The sequence below is a fragment of the Aquarana catesbeiana genome, linkage group LG06 (assembly GCF_042186555.1).
Source record: "Aquarana catesbeiana isolate 2022-GZ linkage group LG06, ASM4218655v1, whole genome shotgun sequence".
In the NCBI taxonomy this organism is placed as follows: domain Eukaryota; kingdom Metazoa; phylum Chordata; class Amphibia; order Anura; family Ranidae; genus Aquarana; species Aquarana catesbeiana.
In genome coordinates this window covers 342287710-342306462 of record NC_133329.1, presented here as the reverse complement: position 1 = coordinate 342306462, position 18753 = coordinate 342287710, and the positions used below count along the sequence as shown (strand labels likewise).

Below are 18753 nucleotides of genomic sequence, written 5' to 3'. Positions count from 1 at the left end.
GAGGGACTTCACTGCTTGGTCTCTTTTACATGCCATGTACTTGGTCTTATCCTGTAAGTGCAATGCCTAATAAAATGTTCCTTTTTGCTTCACATACTGCATACTTCTGCTTCTCTCCCATCTTCTTTACCTACAGAGCCACTTCTTACTCTGGTTGGATGCCTATTCACTAAACACATTCGATTTTAGATGACTAAAATGTACTGGTGATTTTAGTCAACTAAAACAATTGCAGATGACTAAAATGGGACTAAAACTAAAATGACGTTTTAGTCAAAAGACTAACTAAAATTAAATCAAAATTCAATGCCAAAATGAACACTGGTTTGCAGTACAATTCGGCTGAGCTGATGATGTACTGAGCTCCGCAGATCACGATGTTTCCTTTTTATTTTTTATAACTAACTTTGAAATGTCACAAATACATCTCATAAAGTTTAATTGGCGGCCGCACAGTGCGAGGCAGTGGATTGCCTCTCAGTGTACTATGCCCGCACACCAATGCAACGCAGTGGTGTGAACCAGGCACATAAGAAACAAGGCATTTTCCCTTGTCCATACAGTGAGCCTGCCCTGGAATAGCTGCCGAAGGCAGTCTCACCACATCTTGTGTGAATATACCCTTAGTCTGCAGAGAGGCCGCATCAGGCAGCACAACAGATGGCCTCAAAACTTTTCTAGTGTACATTCTAGTTCATAAAATCCTGCTTCAATTCCGCATGCACATCGTTTGCATTCTGCATAGGTGCACACATGGGGTGTACTGCACACCCTAATCACCCCGTGAGGCACAGATTCCCCCTGCTGCCTTTTTTTTTTTTTTTTGTACTGCGCTTTAAAGCCGATGTGTGGACTTACTGGTCTCTTGATTCCAAAGTATAGTTATTTCCCTGTATTACATAACAGGAGGATAGATTATATAATATATACTGCTTCTCAGTATGCAGACAGTCTGTTCTGCTGAGTCACATTTACTGTTCTGGCTCGGATATTTCAGGAGTATGATGTAGTCATGTTTATAGCCGTCACCTGGTCACCAACAGACAACCTTGTGCTTGAGATTTCATAAATGCTTATTCGGTACAAACAATTTGAAATTCTTACTGAAATATGAACTTGTAATTAACAGTCAGGGAACATTTTCTCTGGCCAGATTAGAATTCCTGTGTGATTTATATTTTTTTCAGAGACAATATTGAAGTGAAACTGTTGTGTATTTATTTAACAAACAGAACTGTTGTGTATTTTTAGCCTATAAACCCTTTTGAGTTATCTTTGTAATATTTTTCAGAGAGTAAGGGTCCTTTCACCCTGGGACGGGGGCGACGTCAGTGGTAAAGCGCCTCTATTGTAAGCGGCGCTTTACCGTCGGTATTCGGCCGCTAGCGGGGCAGTTTTACCCCCGCTAGCGGCCGAGAAAGGCGCTTTGCCGGCGGTATAGCCGCGCTGTCCCATTGATTTCAATGGGCAGGAGCGGTGAAGGAGCGGTATATACTCCGCTCCTTCACCGCTCCAAAGATGCTGCTAGCAGGACTTTTTTTCCCGTCCTGCTAGCGCACCACTCCAGTGTGAAAGCCCTCGGGGCTTTCACACTGGAGACAAAGCAGCGGCACTTTCGGGTCGGTTTGCAGGCGCTATTATTAGCGCCTGCAAACCACCCCAGTGTGAAAGGGCCCTACTTTTTTTGGCTTGCTCTGGTTTTTATGGTGCACGTTTAAAGTGTATCTAAATGCATTCTTTATTCTGAGTAGAGTATGGAATGGTTAAAACCCCTGCCAGGTCTTTGGTTTGTCATGTGTGTCTCATTGGTTGTATCATGTTCTGTAAAAAAAAAAAAAAAAAAAAAAAAAAAAAAAAATCTTTTCTGTGGAAATAGTGGAAAGTGAAAGGAAATCTCTCCAAAGTGAGGGTGAATTACTTTACATTAAAATCAGGTGGAACTTTAAAGGTGTGAAGACCTCCTCTCAGAATGACAATCCAAAAATCAACATTAGTTTAAAGAATATTTATTGTAATGCATTAAAAACACATATTGGGGATAACAAGCCCCACGTGTTTTGCCTTGTCAGCTTCTTCGGGGGCTAAGAGGGGTGTGGTAAGAAAGAGTTGAATGAATGAGAATATATCCCAGGAGAAACCAAAGAGATCCCTCCTACAGCAGCACTGGATGGGCATGAATTGGAAAACATAGGATGGATGGGCATGAATTGGAAAACAGAGGATGGATGGGCATGGATTGGAAAACATAGGATGAATGCACAGAAATGGGGTGGGGGGGACAAGAGGAAAGAAAAAAACCCCACATGCACCGCAGAGGGGGCCACAGACACCATCCCAAATGATGAGTGGCATCATAAATATATGGTTCAGAAGAGTAAGTAACGTACTACTGTTTGCACATCAATACTGGAAAAAATGGGCGATTCTGAAGGCATGATCTGTGAACGAGCTCCAATGGTCTCCTGCCTCAGACTTCAAACAAAGCCTCCATCCAGTTGCCTTAGACATTTTGTATATATGAGTGAGTTTAATAGATGGGAAGCTGAAAAAATGACATAATATAAACGTGCTTAATAAATAAACAAAATTAAAATTAAAAAAAAAAATCATGTGTCGGTTGAGACCTGCCAACATCCGTTCCTATCTGCTAAAAACAGACGGATGGGGATTTGTTCCTCCTCCGTCAAATAGATCGGACAGGCGGTCCGTTTACATCCGATCACCCATAGAGAAGAGCGCGCTGTTTGTGTCTGCACTGCATAAGCAGGGCAGTCACAGATCAGCTGTCCGCCAGCTCAGCGGCAATCAGCGGACTGATTCCCCTCTTTTTTACCTTGAAGATGTTCATCAGTGGCATCAGCACAGAAATGGCGGAAACCAGTGGGAACCAGGTACATCCATCTACTGTCTGGAGAATTCTGACCAAAAGTGGTCTTCATGGAAGAATTGCAACCAAAACCAGGCTGAGCAACTCATCTAGCCACGAAAGCATAGGAACTGGGGTTAAAATATTCGGCTGTAGCAGGAAGCAGTTTGTTAGCCGAAGGGCTGAAGAGTGGTATAATAATTCCTTGCAAGTTTGAAACTGGAGATTTGGTCAGGATTAATGGTGTCCTCAATGCTGAGAAATACAGGCGGATGCTTATCCATCGTGCCATACCATCAGGGAGGCATGTGATTGGCCCCAAATTTATTCTGCAGCAGGATAACAACCCCAAACATACAGACAATGTCATTAAGAACTATCTTCAGTGTAAAGAACAAGGAGTCATGGAAATGGTTTGGCCCCCACAGAGCCCTAATCTCATTATTATTGAGTCTGTCTTGGATTACATCAAGAGAGAAAGATTTGAGGCAGCCTACATCCACAGAAGATCTGTGGTTAGTATTCCAAGATGTTTGGAACAACCTACCTGCCGAGTTCCTTCAAAAACTATATGCAAGCATACCTAGGAAAATTGATACCGTTTTGAAGGGAAAGGGCAGTCACACTAAATATTGATTTGATATGGATTTCTGTACTGTTTGTTTTCCATTTTGTTAACTGACATCAATTAACACTTCTATTTCTGAAAGCATTCTTAATTTTACAGAATTTTTTATTTTCATTTTTTTTTTTAACACCTGCCTAAAAGTCGTGTATACCGCTGCCTCTTGGTATCCCTAAAACCATGAGGAGTTATGCAAAATTTGCAAAACAGGAGCAGGGTGGGACTTGTTAATAAAATGCAAGCTGTGGAATATATTTGCTAGGCTGGGGGGGCTGAGAGTTTTTGAGGACAGAGTTTAACGCCCTACCCCTTCATAGCCAGGGTTAAAACAAACTTTAACGCTCTTGCCCAATTTTGATATGTTAGTATAACGGTACATATCATTGCAACTACTTAGTGTGTCCAGGTGGATCATACCTTGTTTTTTCAGGATAGATTGGGCTTTTATTTGGTGGTGCAGGTTAGTAAATTTTTCCTGATTTTGTTTTATTATGAAAGAAAAACTGGCCCAAAATAGTGAGGGAAAAAAAAAATTTAAACTGTAGTTGAATATTTGAATGAATATTCATTGTGATGGTCAATAAGAGGCTATCATAGTGATCATGTTTGGGATCCAGTTCCCCCGGGTCCCAGTCTTTTTAGTAGGAGACCCGGGGCTGTCGCTGGCTACCAGTCTCAGTGCTGTGAGCGCACTCTGCAGCTCAGAGGAACACATATACAGTATGCTGTGCCCAGGATTAAAACCCACTGTTCAATATAATGATGTAGAGTCAGTAAAATGAAAAAAAAAAAAAAAAGGTTATAAACCAGATCTACCTGTGACCAATACCTCAAAGGAAGCTTAGGATAAACAACCTTCCTACCTGCAACAAACAGAGGTGACCAAAGTGCAAATTTCACACCTTAAAGCGGAAGTAAACTCTCCGTCTCCAATGCTACTTTTTAAACAAGCCAGTAGCTAAAGGTATTCTAATACATTCTGCATCATATTTTAGCCCCAATTGCATATTCCTTACTTTATTCCAGCTCTTTAAAAGTTTGTGCCTCCTGTGATAAGACAGGGCCATCTTAACTACTGTCTTCTGAGTCCTTAGTGTAATATACTTCCACCCCTTCAGCTGCAATCTCGCTCATGGACATGGGTTGTATGAGGAGAGTATGAATGAGACTGTAGTCTCGCGATATCTCGGCGGGGAGCTGATATGACAGACCGTGTTCTATCGGCACACTTCTTGAGGAAGTGTGTCCTGAATCGGGGGGAGAGATGCGCATGCGTGTCTGACATCACTACAAAGAATAATACAGATTATATGCCAACGGAGCAAGTAAGGTGATGTTTACATAAAGCGACAAGTGGTGCTTTTAATCATGATTTAGATGTACAAAAGTTATGGGGGAGGGTTTACAACCACTTTAACTCCCACAGTTTAAAGACAAGAGGCAGCACATATACACAGATAGTGTTCCAGGACATATTAAAAGAGCATTTCACTCAGCTCAATGCAACAAACATGTACATTGTAAATCGGACCATGAGAAGATAACCATCAGAAACCGTAAGTGGGAGACTCGACCCATCCTCATCGCACTTTATCAAATTTCTGAGGTACTTTTCTATGGGAGTAGGTTACCTTGGCATAGAGGAGTGCCCTATTTACCAATACCTTCCAGGCTGCTTGTGCTGCAGCCTTCTTCCAAGATAGGATAATGATAGGATAATGAGTTTCCTTGCATATTACAGTAATACTGTAGGAAGTGTAAATATGACCCTAGTGGGAGTCAGCCCGTCCACCAAGCTTGAAAAACATGTTCTGAAAGAAGGGCTGAGGGGTATAATAATAACATATTGGATACATTGGAGGCCATCTACCCAATATGCCTGTATAGCCAGGCATTCCCAAAATAAAAAGTGCATAAAATCTGCCCTGTGGAAGAGCAGATTCAGCAAGAGGAAGAGCTATCCCCAAAAATGTTGACTAATTTGGCTGGAGTTGGATATATTCTATGCAGAAATTTGTAGTGCATCAATTGGTCCCTTGCAGAGACCAAGCTAGTGAAAGGGGCCTCCCACACGTCCTCCCAATCCTCATCATCTAGATCTGGTTCATCAGACACCCCTGATTCTCTACAGAGCAGGGGACATATTTGCTGCCCCTACCTTCTCCTCTTCCCATCTGTCACTGGTTAAGGATACTGTCCACTTCATAGCCCACAATGGGTGGATCCTGATATGGAAGTTGAGACACTGGCTACTGCTTATGATTGACAGCAGGCAGTGGGTGGACACTATATCCAGTAGCAGGCTGCCTGTTGGCTTTGGATCTGCCCTCTGCCTGCTGTCAGTCATCGTGGACATTCACGGAACGAGTGTCTGTGAATCCCCTTTGGGCTTGCCCTACCCAGCTTTAAAAATCCTTAACTGCTGTTTTGTCTGTCGCGGTACGCCAGATTAATAACATTTGTCATGCAGAGGCACGTCGGAATTATAAAGAATCTTAGATCCTCTTTATGAATTCCCCTGGTTATTTTGCCTTAAGTGTAGCTCAGCTAGTGTCAGGTTTTCCTTAATATGAATTAATTTATTACTTATGCCATGACAGTTGTTTTTTTTTTATAAATGTATTTCAGATATCAAAATGTTTTAATATTAATGTATTCCGAAAAATAAGAATTATCTCTGGAACTAAATACAAGAACATGTTCCACTTATGAGAAGTTGTACCTTGTATCTAGGAGAAGAGAGCCTTTTAGTTTTACTTTTTAAAGTCACAAAAACCACTTTCGATGCAAAGTATTTGACAGAAAAAGAATGCAATTTAAAAATAGTGAAAAGAGATTTCTATATTTTCTTAGCCTATTGTGATCTTTACTTTTCTTCAGACAGATTTCTCTTAACTGTAAAATGTTTTTTCCTTCTAATAAAAATCATGTGTATATTTTTTTGTTTTGTTTTGTTTTAGGTTCTGCAGAGAGTGCATATGCAAAGAGTCATGAAAAGTACCTTATTGCCCTAAAGGGCTCTGGCCTGGCCTTTCCTGAAGAAAAACACTCCAGCGGGGCTGCAGACCAGTCACCGAGTACAAGTGCTTTATCAGGTCACTGACAGTTATACACTTCATTATCCTTTCACTTTTTACTGATTCCTTTAAATAAATAAACTCTGGGATGTGCAAGTATTATTCAAATAACAGTGTATGCACATGTGTATTCTCACATGAATCTGGGTGTGCTTTGTGTATTTTTGTTCCAGATCTCTGCAGTTATGTAGTGTGCAACTTTGCCTCTGTGCGGGAGATTTCTGTAATAAAGACTGGTTACTTGTGCTCTCAACTTGTGCAGGGTGACTGGTTTTGAATCTGCTCCCTCCTGTAGTTTCCTGCAAGCAACCTGTAGTGGGAGGAGCTATTGGGTTCTTTTTTTTTTTACAAGGCAATGTTTGGATTTGCAGGCATTTTGGTGCACAATAAGTGGATTGTTTTTTTGTTTTTTAATTCTTTAAAAAAAATTTTTTTTGTACCTGCAAGGTAATGTCATAATGTGCTAGTATGCATCGCATACTAGCACATTATGTTAAACCTACCTTAAAACGTAGCTCTTGCAGCGCTGAGATGTCAGTGCTGCAGGAGAACCCATCTTCACTTGTCTTGTCTCACAGGCCTTCTGGGTTCGCAGCCTGTGACTGGCCGGAGCCGTGATGACGTCAGTCCCGCACATGAGAGCAGGAGCCACTCCTTCAGAGCGCATGCCCAGTGATGTCGCTGGCTGCATGTACACTATCTCCTAAACAGTGCATGTTTAGGAGATATTTACAATACCTATAGATAAGTCTTACTTTTTGTCCCCTATGTGAAGAAAAAAAAGTGAAGAATTTTTTTTTTTTTTTTACAAAAAAGTTACACCCAAGCACATAAAATACCCCAGATGTTTTGGAACTACATTTCCCATGAGGCTCATGCATTCTGCAGTGTAGTTGAGCCTCATGGGAAATGTAGTTCCAAAACATCTGAGGTGCCAAGGTTCGCCATCACTGCTCTAGGGGGTGTCTTTGGGCTACATAAGAGAAGGTGTTTTTTGTCGTTAAAAATAAAGCTTAGTTAAAAAAAGAAAATGGCTCCTAACTTTTTTTAGCTTGATTCAAATCAAATTGGTCAAGCTCTGTCCTATGTGTCCATGCACATTAGGATGTTTAGAGGCAGGAAAAAAACCTTCTAGGTTGCGTTTTTAAGAGGAGTTTTGTGGCAGCAAAAAACGCCAATTGCTCCTAAACACCTGTACAAAAATGCTCTCTGAGTTTTATTTGCCAAAAACTGGCTTTTTTTCTCCCTTCACCTTTCAGGACAGTACCTTGGAGAGAGCGTAGCTCCACCTCATCATAGGAAACACTGCGTGACAACGCCCTGTTAAATTCAACTGCTCCCACCATGCCATCAGTTTTAGTGTGTTCTCCGCCATGGTGGAAGCACTGCTGCGCTCTCTCCAGGGAGGGGGTTTTGGCAGTACCTTTTTCAGTTTTTGGAATGTAACCAGCCCCCCCTCGCATGAGAGGGGGGTTGCTCCGGTGCCCATTTTTTCGTCGGCTTGCAGGAGTAAGGGTCCACTGGTGGTCGTCCACCCCGGTTGCTCGGGTCACAGGTGTGCTCAGACAGATGCCTGGTCTCGGCATATCCGTGCCGAGTCCTGGAGGGTGATGTCATTTCCGGGGGTGGAGACTTCTGGCGGGGTGTAGCAGCACATGGTTTCGACTGCTGGAACGCAGGAGGAATGGGCGGGTCATCTGGCCAGGACTTCCTTCCGCTCCTGACAAGGGGCGCCAGAGGAGCTTCATTTAAGGAGCACAGAGGCGGCTGCTGCGGTGCTCATGATGGAGGAGGCAGAGTCGTTGGCAGCGATGGCGGATACAGGCGCCCAGGTTCCCAGCCAGGCCCAGATAGGAGAGATACAGAGGCGCCTCTTTCCCTTTTTTCACTGGGTGTTGTTGTTTGGTGTGATGGTAGAGCCTGCAGCTGTCTGCTATGGTGACACGCTCCATTTGCAGCTCAGCATGGAGGGAGGCTCTGGGACACGTTGGGGAGTCTGCATTGGGCACTGTGTTTTATCTCTCTGTTCCGGTAGCATCTCGCCCTAATAGGGGGCATGGGTTTTTTTTTTCTGTCTTACAGAAAGCCACCGCCAAAACAGAGAACTACAGGAAGAAAATACCCTTCATGAAAAAACCCATTTAGGGACTTATGGGCCAAACCACTTTACAGATCCTGCATCGCAGGTCTAGTAAGGGAAGAGTCCACACAAGAGTGTAAGGAGCTCTTTTCCTCAGTGAGAAAAGAATTAGCAGAGATCCTAGGGACAGTGCGTTCCCTTATGAAGAAACAGGGCCAGAGTTCCAGCCAGGAACAGAGCTCCCAGTCCAGTCTTTTTCGTACACTTTTAAGAAAAATTAAAAGTGAGTCAGAGGAAGAGAGAGAGTTTTCCCCCCTCAACAATTGACTGAGGAAGATGAGGGTGAAGAGGAGATGAGAACATCTAGATACAAACGAATGCTAGAAGAGGTGGATGACTTGCTAAAAGAGGTCTATACCACTTTGGAAATTCAAGAAGGGAAAAAAACCCAGCTATCATTACATGATGATAAAATGTATCAGGGGCTAGAGGAGACTATACATCGTTTTTCCTGTCCATAAAGTTCTGACCGATACAATTAAGAAGGAATGGAAGGATCCCGAAAAAAGACAGTTTTTTTTCTTTTTTTTTTTTTTTTTTTCTATAGCCCTCAAAAGAAGGTTTCCTTTTGAGGAGAACGAAGCGTTGGTTTGGAATAAAAGACCAAAAATTGATGCATCCTTTTCCCGAGTGTCTAGATGGAGCGATCTGGCATTTGAGGACATAGGCGTACTTAAGGACGCCATGGACAAAAGAGCAGACGGGCTATTAAAGAGAGCCTGGGACTTGTCCTTATCTAACCTAAAGCCGGCCATGGCCGCTACAGTTGTAGCTAGGTACACGGAATGCTGACTGTAACAGCTTAAAGGCCATGTGGTAGCAGGCACCTCTAGGAAAGATTTGCTAGAGTCCTTCCCTACCCTTTTAAGAGTGGTCAAATACATGGCAGACGCCTCAGCGGAATCCATCAGGATGTCGGCCAGATCTTCAGCCCTAGTTAATTCAGCCAGGAGGGCTCTTTGGCTTAAAACCTGGTCGGGGGACTCAGCATCAAAGGTGGAGTTGTGTGGAATTCCCTTTTACAGGAGATCTGATGTTTGGGCCAGAATTAGAGACCGTTCTCGATAGAACGGTGGACAAGAAGAAAGCTTTTCTGCAGAAAAAGAAAGTGGTGCATTAAAGGAAGAATTTTCGTCCTTTTCAGCAAGCGTATAAAGAAAAAGATCAGACCCAGACCCCTAAAGGTTGGAGAGGCAGAGGAGGGGTGCTCTTTAGAGCCCCCGACCAAACCTCAAAAAAGAGATGACCATCTCCCAGTAGGCGGGAGGCTTCAGGCCTTCCTGCCAGGTTGGGAAAAAGCAACAAAAAACCTGTTTGTCCTGAATCTAATCGGTCAAGGATATCGGCTAGAATTTTCAGACACCACCAAGCCGTTTTTACATTACAAACCTTCCGAGGGATCAGAGAAAGCTCGGGCTATGACCTCTCTTCTGAGATCTGATGCAACAGGCTGTTATTTCCCAAGCCCCGAAGGATCAGGAATGGAGGGGTTTTTACTCACACATCTTTTTGGTCAAGAAGCCATCAGGGAAACTTCATCTGATTTTCAACTTGAAGATTCTGAACTGATCTATAAAGTACAAAAGGTTCCGGATGGACACGATTTTCTCTGTGAAGAATTTACTCACCCCCAGCTGTTACATGGCATCCATCGACCTAAGGGATGCTTATCTCCATATACCAATTGCAGCTTCATCGCAGAAATTCCTGCAACTAGCAGTCAATTTGGGGGAGGGGGAGATTTTGGCACCTTCAGTTCAGGGCGCTACCCTTTGGCCTTTCCTCCTCTCCCGGAGTGTTCACGAAAGTGATGGCAGAGGCTCTGGAGTCCCTGAGGCTGAAGGGTATCTCCATAGTGCCTTATTTTGACGACCTACTACTGTTCGCAGACTCAAAGATCAGGTAGTGGTCAATCTGTAAGTAACCCAGGAACATCTAAACCGCTTAGGTTGGCTTCTGAACCTTCAGAAATCAAATCTGGTACAGTTTCAATGAATAGGGTTCCTGGGATACGAAATGGATTCAATAGTAAAAAGGATCTTCCTCCCACAAGAGAAGATAGAAAAAATGCAGATCGCTCTGAGAATGCTTTAAACCAACACAGAGGTTTCAGTAAGGGAAGCCATATCACTTCTAGGCCTGTTGACAGCAGCAATCCCTTCAGTGCAGTGGGCCAGGCTTCATGCTCGACGTCTGCAGTCATACATTCTACTGAATTGGACACACCAGGAACCTCTGGAAAAGAAGTTCAAAATAGGAACAAAGGCAAAAAGATCACTTTGGTGGTGGAGAGACCAGAGGAACACATCCAAAAGGAATTCCCTGGATTTTTCCGGTAACTCTGAGATTAACAAAAGATATGAGCGCGTGGGGGTGGGGAGCTTAGCTCAAGAAACACAGGGTGTATGGTCCAAGCCAGAGGCAAGAAGGTCCTCAAATTGTAGGGTTAAAGGGTATCCATCTAAGCCTCATATTCTTCCAGCAGGCTCTAAGGGAACAGCACGTCCAAGTATTATCTAACATCATGACGGTGGTATTATACCTAACAAAGCAGGGAGGTACAATGAGCAAGACCCTGATTGAACTAGCTCATAAAATCCTGAGCTGGGCAGAAGACAATCTGGCCTTGCTATCCGCAGTCCATCTGAAGGGCACGGAAAACGCCATAGAAAACCTTCTCTGCTTAAGGGAAGTAAGGGAAGCGGAAAGGTCATTAAACCAAGAGATATTCCAGATGATCACCGAAAATTGGGGTCTTCCTCAGGTGGACTTCTTTGCAAACCAAATAAATGCGAAAACATCGGTTTTCTTCTCTCTCCAGAGACAGAATCAAGCACTAGGCGTGGACGCGTTAACTCACAAATGGGACTTCCCCCTGTCTTGTGCGTCCCCCCCCCCCCCCCGTTTCAGTTAATACCAAGAGTGTTAGCAAAGTTCGGAGCAGATTCCGCGGATCTGATCCTTAATGCTCCGTATTGGCCAACGAGACCCTGGTTCTCAACCCTAATGAATCTCAGCAAAACCTCCCTGGAGATTACCAATCGGGGAGGACCTTCTGGGTCAAGGCTAGATTCTTCCTCCAGAACCAGTGTACCTCAATCTAACTGCCTGGTTTCTGAGGAAGAAATTCTAAGGAAATGGGGACTATCTTAAAAATTTATCAACACCCTTCTAGCAAGTAGGAAGAAGGTCACCAGGGCAATTAACTTTAAAGTCTGGAAGTGTTACTATTCCTGGTGTTCCAGCAAAAACTTTAATTTTGTTGGCACTATTTCAGCTTTAGAGTTTCTCCAGGAAGGAATGGAGAAAGGTTTAGCAGCAAGTACTCTCAAGACGCAGGTAGCTGCATTATCAGTTTTTTCTGGAAAAGACCCTGTCAAGGGAACCCTTGATAGGCAGATTTTTTTAAGGCTATCGCAAAAATTAGGCCTAGGCTTCTTATTAGTTTTCCTAAGTGGGATTTATCTTTGGTTCTTCAGGGACTCACTAAGTCACCTTTCGAGTCGCTAGAAGAGACACCTTTTAAGAGTCCTGAGCCTTAAGACAATTCTCCTGGTTGATGATGCCTGTATTTGGCTGATTCTACGCGCAGATGTCATTGCAATCAAGGGTTGGGAGCACTGTATTTAGCGCTCCCAAAATGCCCTGCCCATTGGAATCAATGGGCAGCGCTTCCGAAGTGCCACAACACGGGAGTTTTTAACCCCTTCTTTGGGGTTAAAAGCGCCCGCCAACGGCCGGAAACAATCGCCACTTAAACAGCGGTAAAGCGGCGCTAAAACTAGCAGCGCTTTATCGCGAACGTAGCCCCAGTGTGAAAGGGGTCTTAGATTTTTAAATCCAAGTTTAAGCTGGGTGGTGCCAACGGTCATCCATGTCCCAAATTTTAGCTGACTCAGCAGTAATTGGATGAAATTCAAGCCGTGTATAGCTAACCAGATTCTAAAACTGGTCACAGAAATTTCTTCTTTTTTCTTTCTTCTTTCCTTCTCTCTTCCCTCTTCTTCTCTCTTCCCTCTTCTTCCCTCTTCTTCCCTCTTCTTCCCTCTTCTTCCCTCTTCTTCCCTCTTCTTCTCCCTTCTTCTCCCTTCTTCTCCCTTCTTCTCCCTTCTTCTCTCTTCTTCCCTCTTCTTCTTCTTCCGCCTTCCCCCTTCCCCCTTCCTTTTTTTTTTTTTTTTTGTTATGTGATCACTGCATAAAGTTGTTGCAGTAATCATTTGCTTAGCTTGGTGCTTGCATGCCACAGATCTTGTTTGGAAGCTTGTGCCCCAAGGTTTTTACATAGTTCATTTGTTTTGCAGAGACTGCAGGTGCAAAAGGGGCAACAGCTGCATCTGATTCTTCAGACGAGGTTAGTAATTAGCATTTCTCATTTAAAACAAGCCTATTCTGTATGTTTGTGTTTTTTTTGTTCTAAATCTCCCTACCAATGGGCATTAATTAAAGAGAGGTCCAAAATTAACGTTTCCCTTGATATCGTTTAGGGCTCATTTACACATGATGCAGTGACCTGCATTTTTCCACACTGGATCATCGTAGGTCACCAGTAGAGCACATAGAAAACCATTCTTCTCTATTTGCACCATTCACACCACAGCTGGATTGATGTAAGGCTTGGTTCACACCTATGCAGTTTGCTTTTGATCGTTTCTGCGGTGCTTTTTGCTGTGCATTTTTTGCACACACAATTTTCCGTGATTTGCGTTTTTTGCATTTTTAATGCTTTTTTTCTTTTTGGGCCAATTTGTTGTTGGGCAGATTAAAAAAATGCAAAATCGTGCCAAAAACGCACTACATGCTTTTCTGCGTACACTTTCAAGTGTAAGTCTATTGAACCAAAAAAGCATTAAAAGTCTCTGACCCTTTCCAAAAATGCAGTGGCTGAAAAAAGCATTGATGTGAATGTGTCCCATAGGAAACCTTGTTAAATAAACTGTAGTGCATTTCTGCAAAAAGCACTAAACACATGGGTATGAACCAGGCCTAAAGTGCAGGAAAAGGCAGCATGCATGTTTTTTTTCCACAGCACACTGGATGGCACTGCGCTGCTGTACACAGACCTAAATGGAGTGTTCACTTCCAATAAAGTACATAATAAAGGTTTATGGCACCTTATGTTGTAAAATACAAATCTTGACTGCTACACAGTGCTGTTACACTGGACACAAGCTGCGCGCTAAAACAGATTGTTTTAGAGTGCAGTTGTGAATGTACCCTCAATTCTTCTCTTTGCTGGTGCCCATATACAGAGCATTGGCCATGTATTTAGCTGAATGGTGTTAGTGATAGTGATGTTTGTGGCAGTTGATTCTCCTGAGGAGGGGGAGTATTTCACCTAATAATATTAGAGGCATCAGCACAAGGGGCACATCTTACTGACTGTTAATTTTGTCCCTTGTGCTGATTATTGTGTTTTTTTTTTTTTTACATTTTGGCTGCACCTTTAAAACACTCTTGTGGCATTTCAAATATCTAGAACTTCAAGTTAGAGATATTTGAGCGGTCATTAACTCACTAACCTTACATTTACAGTATAGACCTCCCATTGTACATTAGCACCAGAATGTTAGCGCAGGCACCCAGAGATGCAGACCCTTGTACAGGATCAGATTTTGTTTGCTGGGTATACTGTTAGAGATTTGTTTTTATAGTTAAGTTGACATAACTTTTTTTCTTTGTGTCACAGGAGGACCCGGATGATAGGCCATCTGTGGGCAAACGAAAACGAGTAAAGTTAAGCAGTAGCACCAAAGGTATGTATTACTTTACTTGACTTTTGCTGACTTGTTAACAGTACATCAGTGAAAACAAACAAGTGAATGTCAAGTGTCTTGTGTTACACAGCCCGGAGCACTCTATGCTGCAGTCTAGAAGGCTTTAAATATGGGTTTCTTAACAAGTCTTTTCTACCTTGTGAAGTGCCCAAATTTTATTTGTTAATTACAGGTATTTTAATACGCCATCAATTTATGCATCACTTTACATACATACTCATTTACATCAGCCCCTGACCAAGGAGCTTTTATTCTAAGATCTCTATCTCAGAAACACACAAACGCACATGATAAGGTCAAATTAGACTGGAGCCAATTTAGCTGCCAACATGTCTTTGGCGTGTGGGAGGAAACCGGTGTACTCGGAGGAAACCCACGCAGGCACAGGGAGAGAATATGCAAATTCCAGACAATTTCATTACATCTGTGCGATCACAGCTCTAGCTCTTTGTAGAGCTACAGCACTGTTTATCTGCAATAACTCTTAAGGAAATGGGCATACATTTGCTCAGAAGTATACTTTTATGTTTTTTTTAAAGAACAGAGGCTGAATAAAAAAAATGTATTAAAAAAATTCTTAACCTTTGCAGAAAAATGTGGAATTGTTTGCCTCCCCCACATGCATACCTCACATGTTCTCTCGCACACACACAGTGCTGACTGATGACAACCCTATAACAAAGCATAATGTTCACCTATCAACTCAGTGGAAGATTTAACCACTTAAAGACCAGCCTTGTTTTGGAATTTAGGTGTTTACATGTTTAAAACTGTTTTTTTTTTTTTTTGCTAGAAAATTACTTAGAACCCCCAAACATTACATATATTTTTTTTTCAAACACCCTAGAGAATAAAATGGCGGGCACCGCAATACTTTTTTTCACACCGTATTTGCGCAGCGGTCTTACAAGCGCGCTTTTCTTGGAAAAAATTCACTTTTTTGAATAAAAAAATAAGACAACAGTAAAGTTAGGCCAATTTTTTTTATATTGTGAAAGATAATGTTACGCCGAGTAAATTGATACCCAACATGTCACGCTTCAAAATTGCGAACGCTTGTGGAATGGCGTCAAAATTCTACCCTCAAAAATCTCCATAGGCGACGTTTAAAAAAATTCTACAAGTTGCATGTTTTGGGTTACAGAGGAGGTCTAGGGCTAGAATTATTGCTCTCGCTCTAACGATCGCGGTGATACCTCACATGTGTGGTTTGACCACCTTTTACATATGCGTTCACTTCTGCGCGCAAGCTCGTCGGGACAGAGCGTTTAAAAAAAAAAAAATAATGTATTTTTCTTATTAATTTTACATGATTTTATTTATTTTTACACTGTTTAAAAAAAAAAAAAAAATATTGTGTCACTTTTATTCCTATTGCAAGGAATGTAAACATCCCTTGTAATAGAAAAAAGCATTACAGGTCCTCTTAAATATGAGATCTGGGGTCAAAAAGTCCTCAGATCTCATATTTGGACTTAAATGCAAAAAAAAAAAAAAAAAAAAAAAATTCATTTGAAAAAATGACATTGAAAAAATGTGGCTTTAAGACGTATGGGCGGAAGTGACGTTTTGACGTCCCTTCCGCTCTGCCTTCTCATGGAGACGGGTGGGGGCCATCTTCCCCTCACTCGTCTCCATGCACAGCTAGGAAAAGGACGCGATCGCCTCCGCCGCTGCCGACGGCTCCAGTAAGCGGCGGAGGGCACCGGATCGGGGGGGGATACCACTTTTATCTTGTAGCCGGCCGAAAACAGGGATACCGGGGTTATGGCAGCTATCTGCTGCCATAACAACAATATCCGCCCCCAAAGTAGGGGCGTATATGTACATGCGGCGGTCAGCAAGTGATTAATAGACTGAACTGTGAATTAAAAAAAAAAAAAAAAAGCTGTCCTTCTACTCTACTCCATAAGCCCTACACTGTAGCTAGTATAACCATAATAAAAATCTGAATATCTTTCTGCAGTCTTCTGGCCGGCCCGGTGACACGTGTCCTTCCTCTTCTACACTGGTGGCAGCTGTCTTTTCTTCTGCATGTAATGATGTGTGAGCACTATTAGGTACACAAGAAAAGTGACCCCAGGCGTTTGCAGTGTTCTCTGACAGCCAAACCAGGTCTAGGAAAACCTAGGTGACGGCTCCCCCATACCACTGCTGTATCGCTCAGCCACTGGGACTAGGGAAAGAAAGTCCTTTGTCGGTCCTAAATCGACAAGTCTGAACTTGCACAGGAGTTTCACTACCCATGTGACTGTGCCAGGCCAATCGGGAGGCACATAGCACCATTATGTGGGTCAGGGAGAGGGAGTCGAATGCTGGTCCTTACTCCAAATTGACAGATTTTTCACTTTGCTCTTGGCAGCCATATTCAGCAATCAGGATAGGTGGGTATGTGCTGCTGAGGAGGGAGGGAGGAAGCTAAGCAAATCTTTTACTTTGCTGTTTGTGCGCAAGGTAAAGTGTCACTTTCAATTAATCAGGTGCTTTGTCATTATAAAGTCCTATGATGAAGCCCAATTGCTGTCAGTTGTTGCTTCTGTCGTGAGTCTTCCTGCCCGTTCCAAAAGCAAATAGTCTTTGCCTCTTTTAAGTTATCAAACTAATTGTTAGTGCACCAATTCCTTTTCATCAGTGCATCCAAGTGTATGTGTAGCCTGTTTTTCTTTTTCCAGTCTTGATTTGAGTATGGAAGAATTAGAACTCCTATTAATGCAGTCTGTGTTCCTTAGATAAATTCACGTTCACAATTTATCCTGGTGGTGATTATGTTAAGGGGTAATCTTCCAATGGGGACACTTATTCCAATGACAACTGTCTACGAGAGAAATTCCCCTCATTTTGTGGAAATATTCTTTGTTTCCTGTTTCCTGCACTAGAAGTGAAAATAGATCTCCACAATGGGACACTGATGGGTTTTTAACCCTGTTATGCTCTATCCAAAACAAAAGTATTGGTTATACCTACACTTAAATCTGATTGGATTATTTCAATTCCTTTGTTTAGGCCCTTTGTTTCTTGGAGGAAAACCTTATTATTCTAATAGTACAGTACAATACAGGACACAGGCAAGGTTCTGGTCTGTAACCAGTTCTGACAGTGACTTCAGTATCTGATTCTAGTTCTATTTCAGGCTCGGTCTGTGTTCCTAGGAACAACGCTATTATTTTTTTAATGCTTGCCTATAACCCGGAATATCTGTTTTCTACTTCAGTTGTCGTCCCATCTCCCCCCCCCCCCCCCCCCCCCCCCCCCCCCCCCCCACACACACACACACACACACACACACACACACACACACACACACACACACACACACACACACACACACACACACACACACACACACACACACACACACACACACACTCTCAATGGTTACTATTTGACAATATATCGATGCATTGTACTTACCCACACACTTACAGGGTTTATGCTTGTATTTTGTACAAATCTTAACTTATTAAAAGTGAAATTAGAAACCCTATCAAATGTTTAAACTGAGAAAATGTACCATTTTAAGAAAAAAAAGTAGGGTCATTTTAAAATTCCGTTTTGGATCGAGGGCCCCTCTTGATCTATATGAGGGGTCCACCTGCTCACCTTTTGTGTGTTGATATAACGTGGGTCTGCTGCCGGTGCTCCTGGCTCCTCCTTTTCAGTGATTGTCCAGAATAGAAAGTCACTTTTGCATGGGGCACTCGTGCGGGCTGGCTCCCGAGCCGCCCTGCCTACATCTATAGGCAGACAGGGTAGCTCAGCCCCGCTCCTTCTTCACGGAATTTGATTGACAGCAGCAGGAGCCAATGGCTTCCACTGCTATAAGTTTGCCCAGTGGTTTATAACCTTAATAAAAAAGTTTGGAAAATAAACTTTTGTGTACACTAACAGGCTTGTAAGTACTTGTTCTCGCTTAGATGTTGACTTCTACATTGCTTAACTATTGTAAAACAAATACATTTTTATTATGTGGTTTATTTCTATGTATAGCAGCATGGTAGATAGAACTGTAGCTCTTGAAATTAAACTCTGTTTGCTATTAAAAATGTTTATAGCTCAGTCTGTCATGTACCTCACGTCCCATTCGTCTTCTAATTGTTTACAGATCAGTCTATTATGGATATATTGAAACATAAATGTTTTCTAGAAGAATTGTTATTTTGGACAGTGAAGTATGAATTTCCCCAAAAGATGGTTACATTTTTACTTAATATGCTGCCTGATCAAGAGTATAAGGTAAACATAATCTTGAATCAAGAATGATCTATGTCAAA

At 42.5% G+C, this 18753-nt stretch overlaps 1 protein-coding gene across 4 annotated transcripts in view; it reads left to right on the top strand.

Moving 5' to 3' along the window:
* Positions 1-18753, top strand: part of UBR3 (ubiquitin protein ligase E3 component n-recognin 3) — a 327861-nt gene that overhangs the window by 73371 nt on the left and 235737 nt on the right. For all 4 annotated transcript variants that reach the window (XM_073633943.1, XM_073633941.1, XM_073633940.1 and 1 more), the window contains exons 4-7: positions 6452-6586; positions 13010-13059; positions 14395-14461; positions 18585-18715. In XM_073633943.1, the coding sequence (XP_073490044.1) occupies positions 6452-6586; positions 13010-13059; positions 14395-14461; positions 18585-18715 (383 nt within the window). The remainder of the gene's footprint in view (positions 1-6451; positions 6587-13009; positions 13060-14394; positions 14462-18584; positions 18716-18753) is intronic.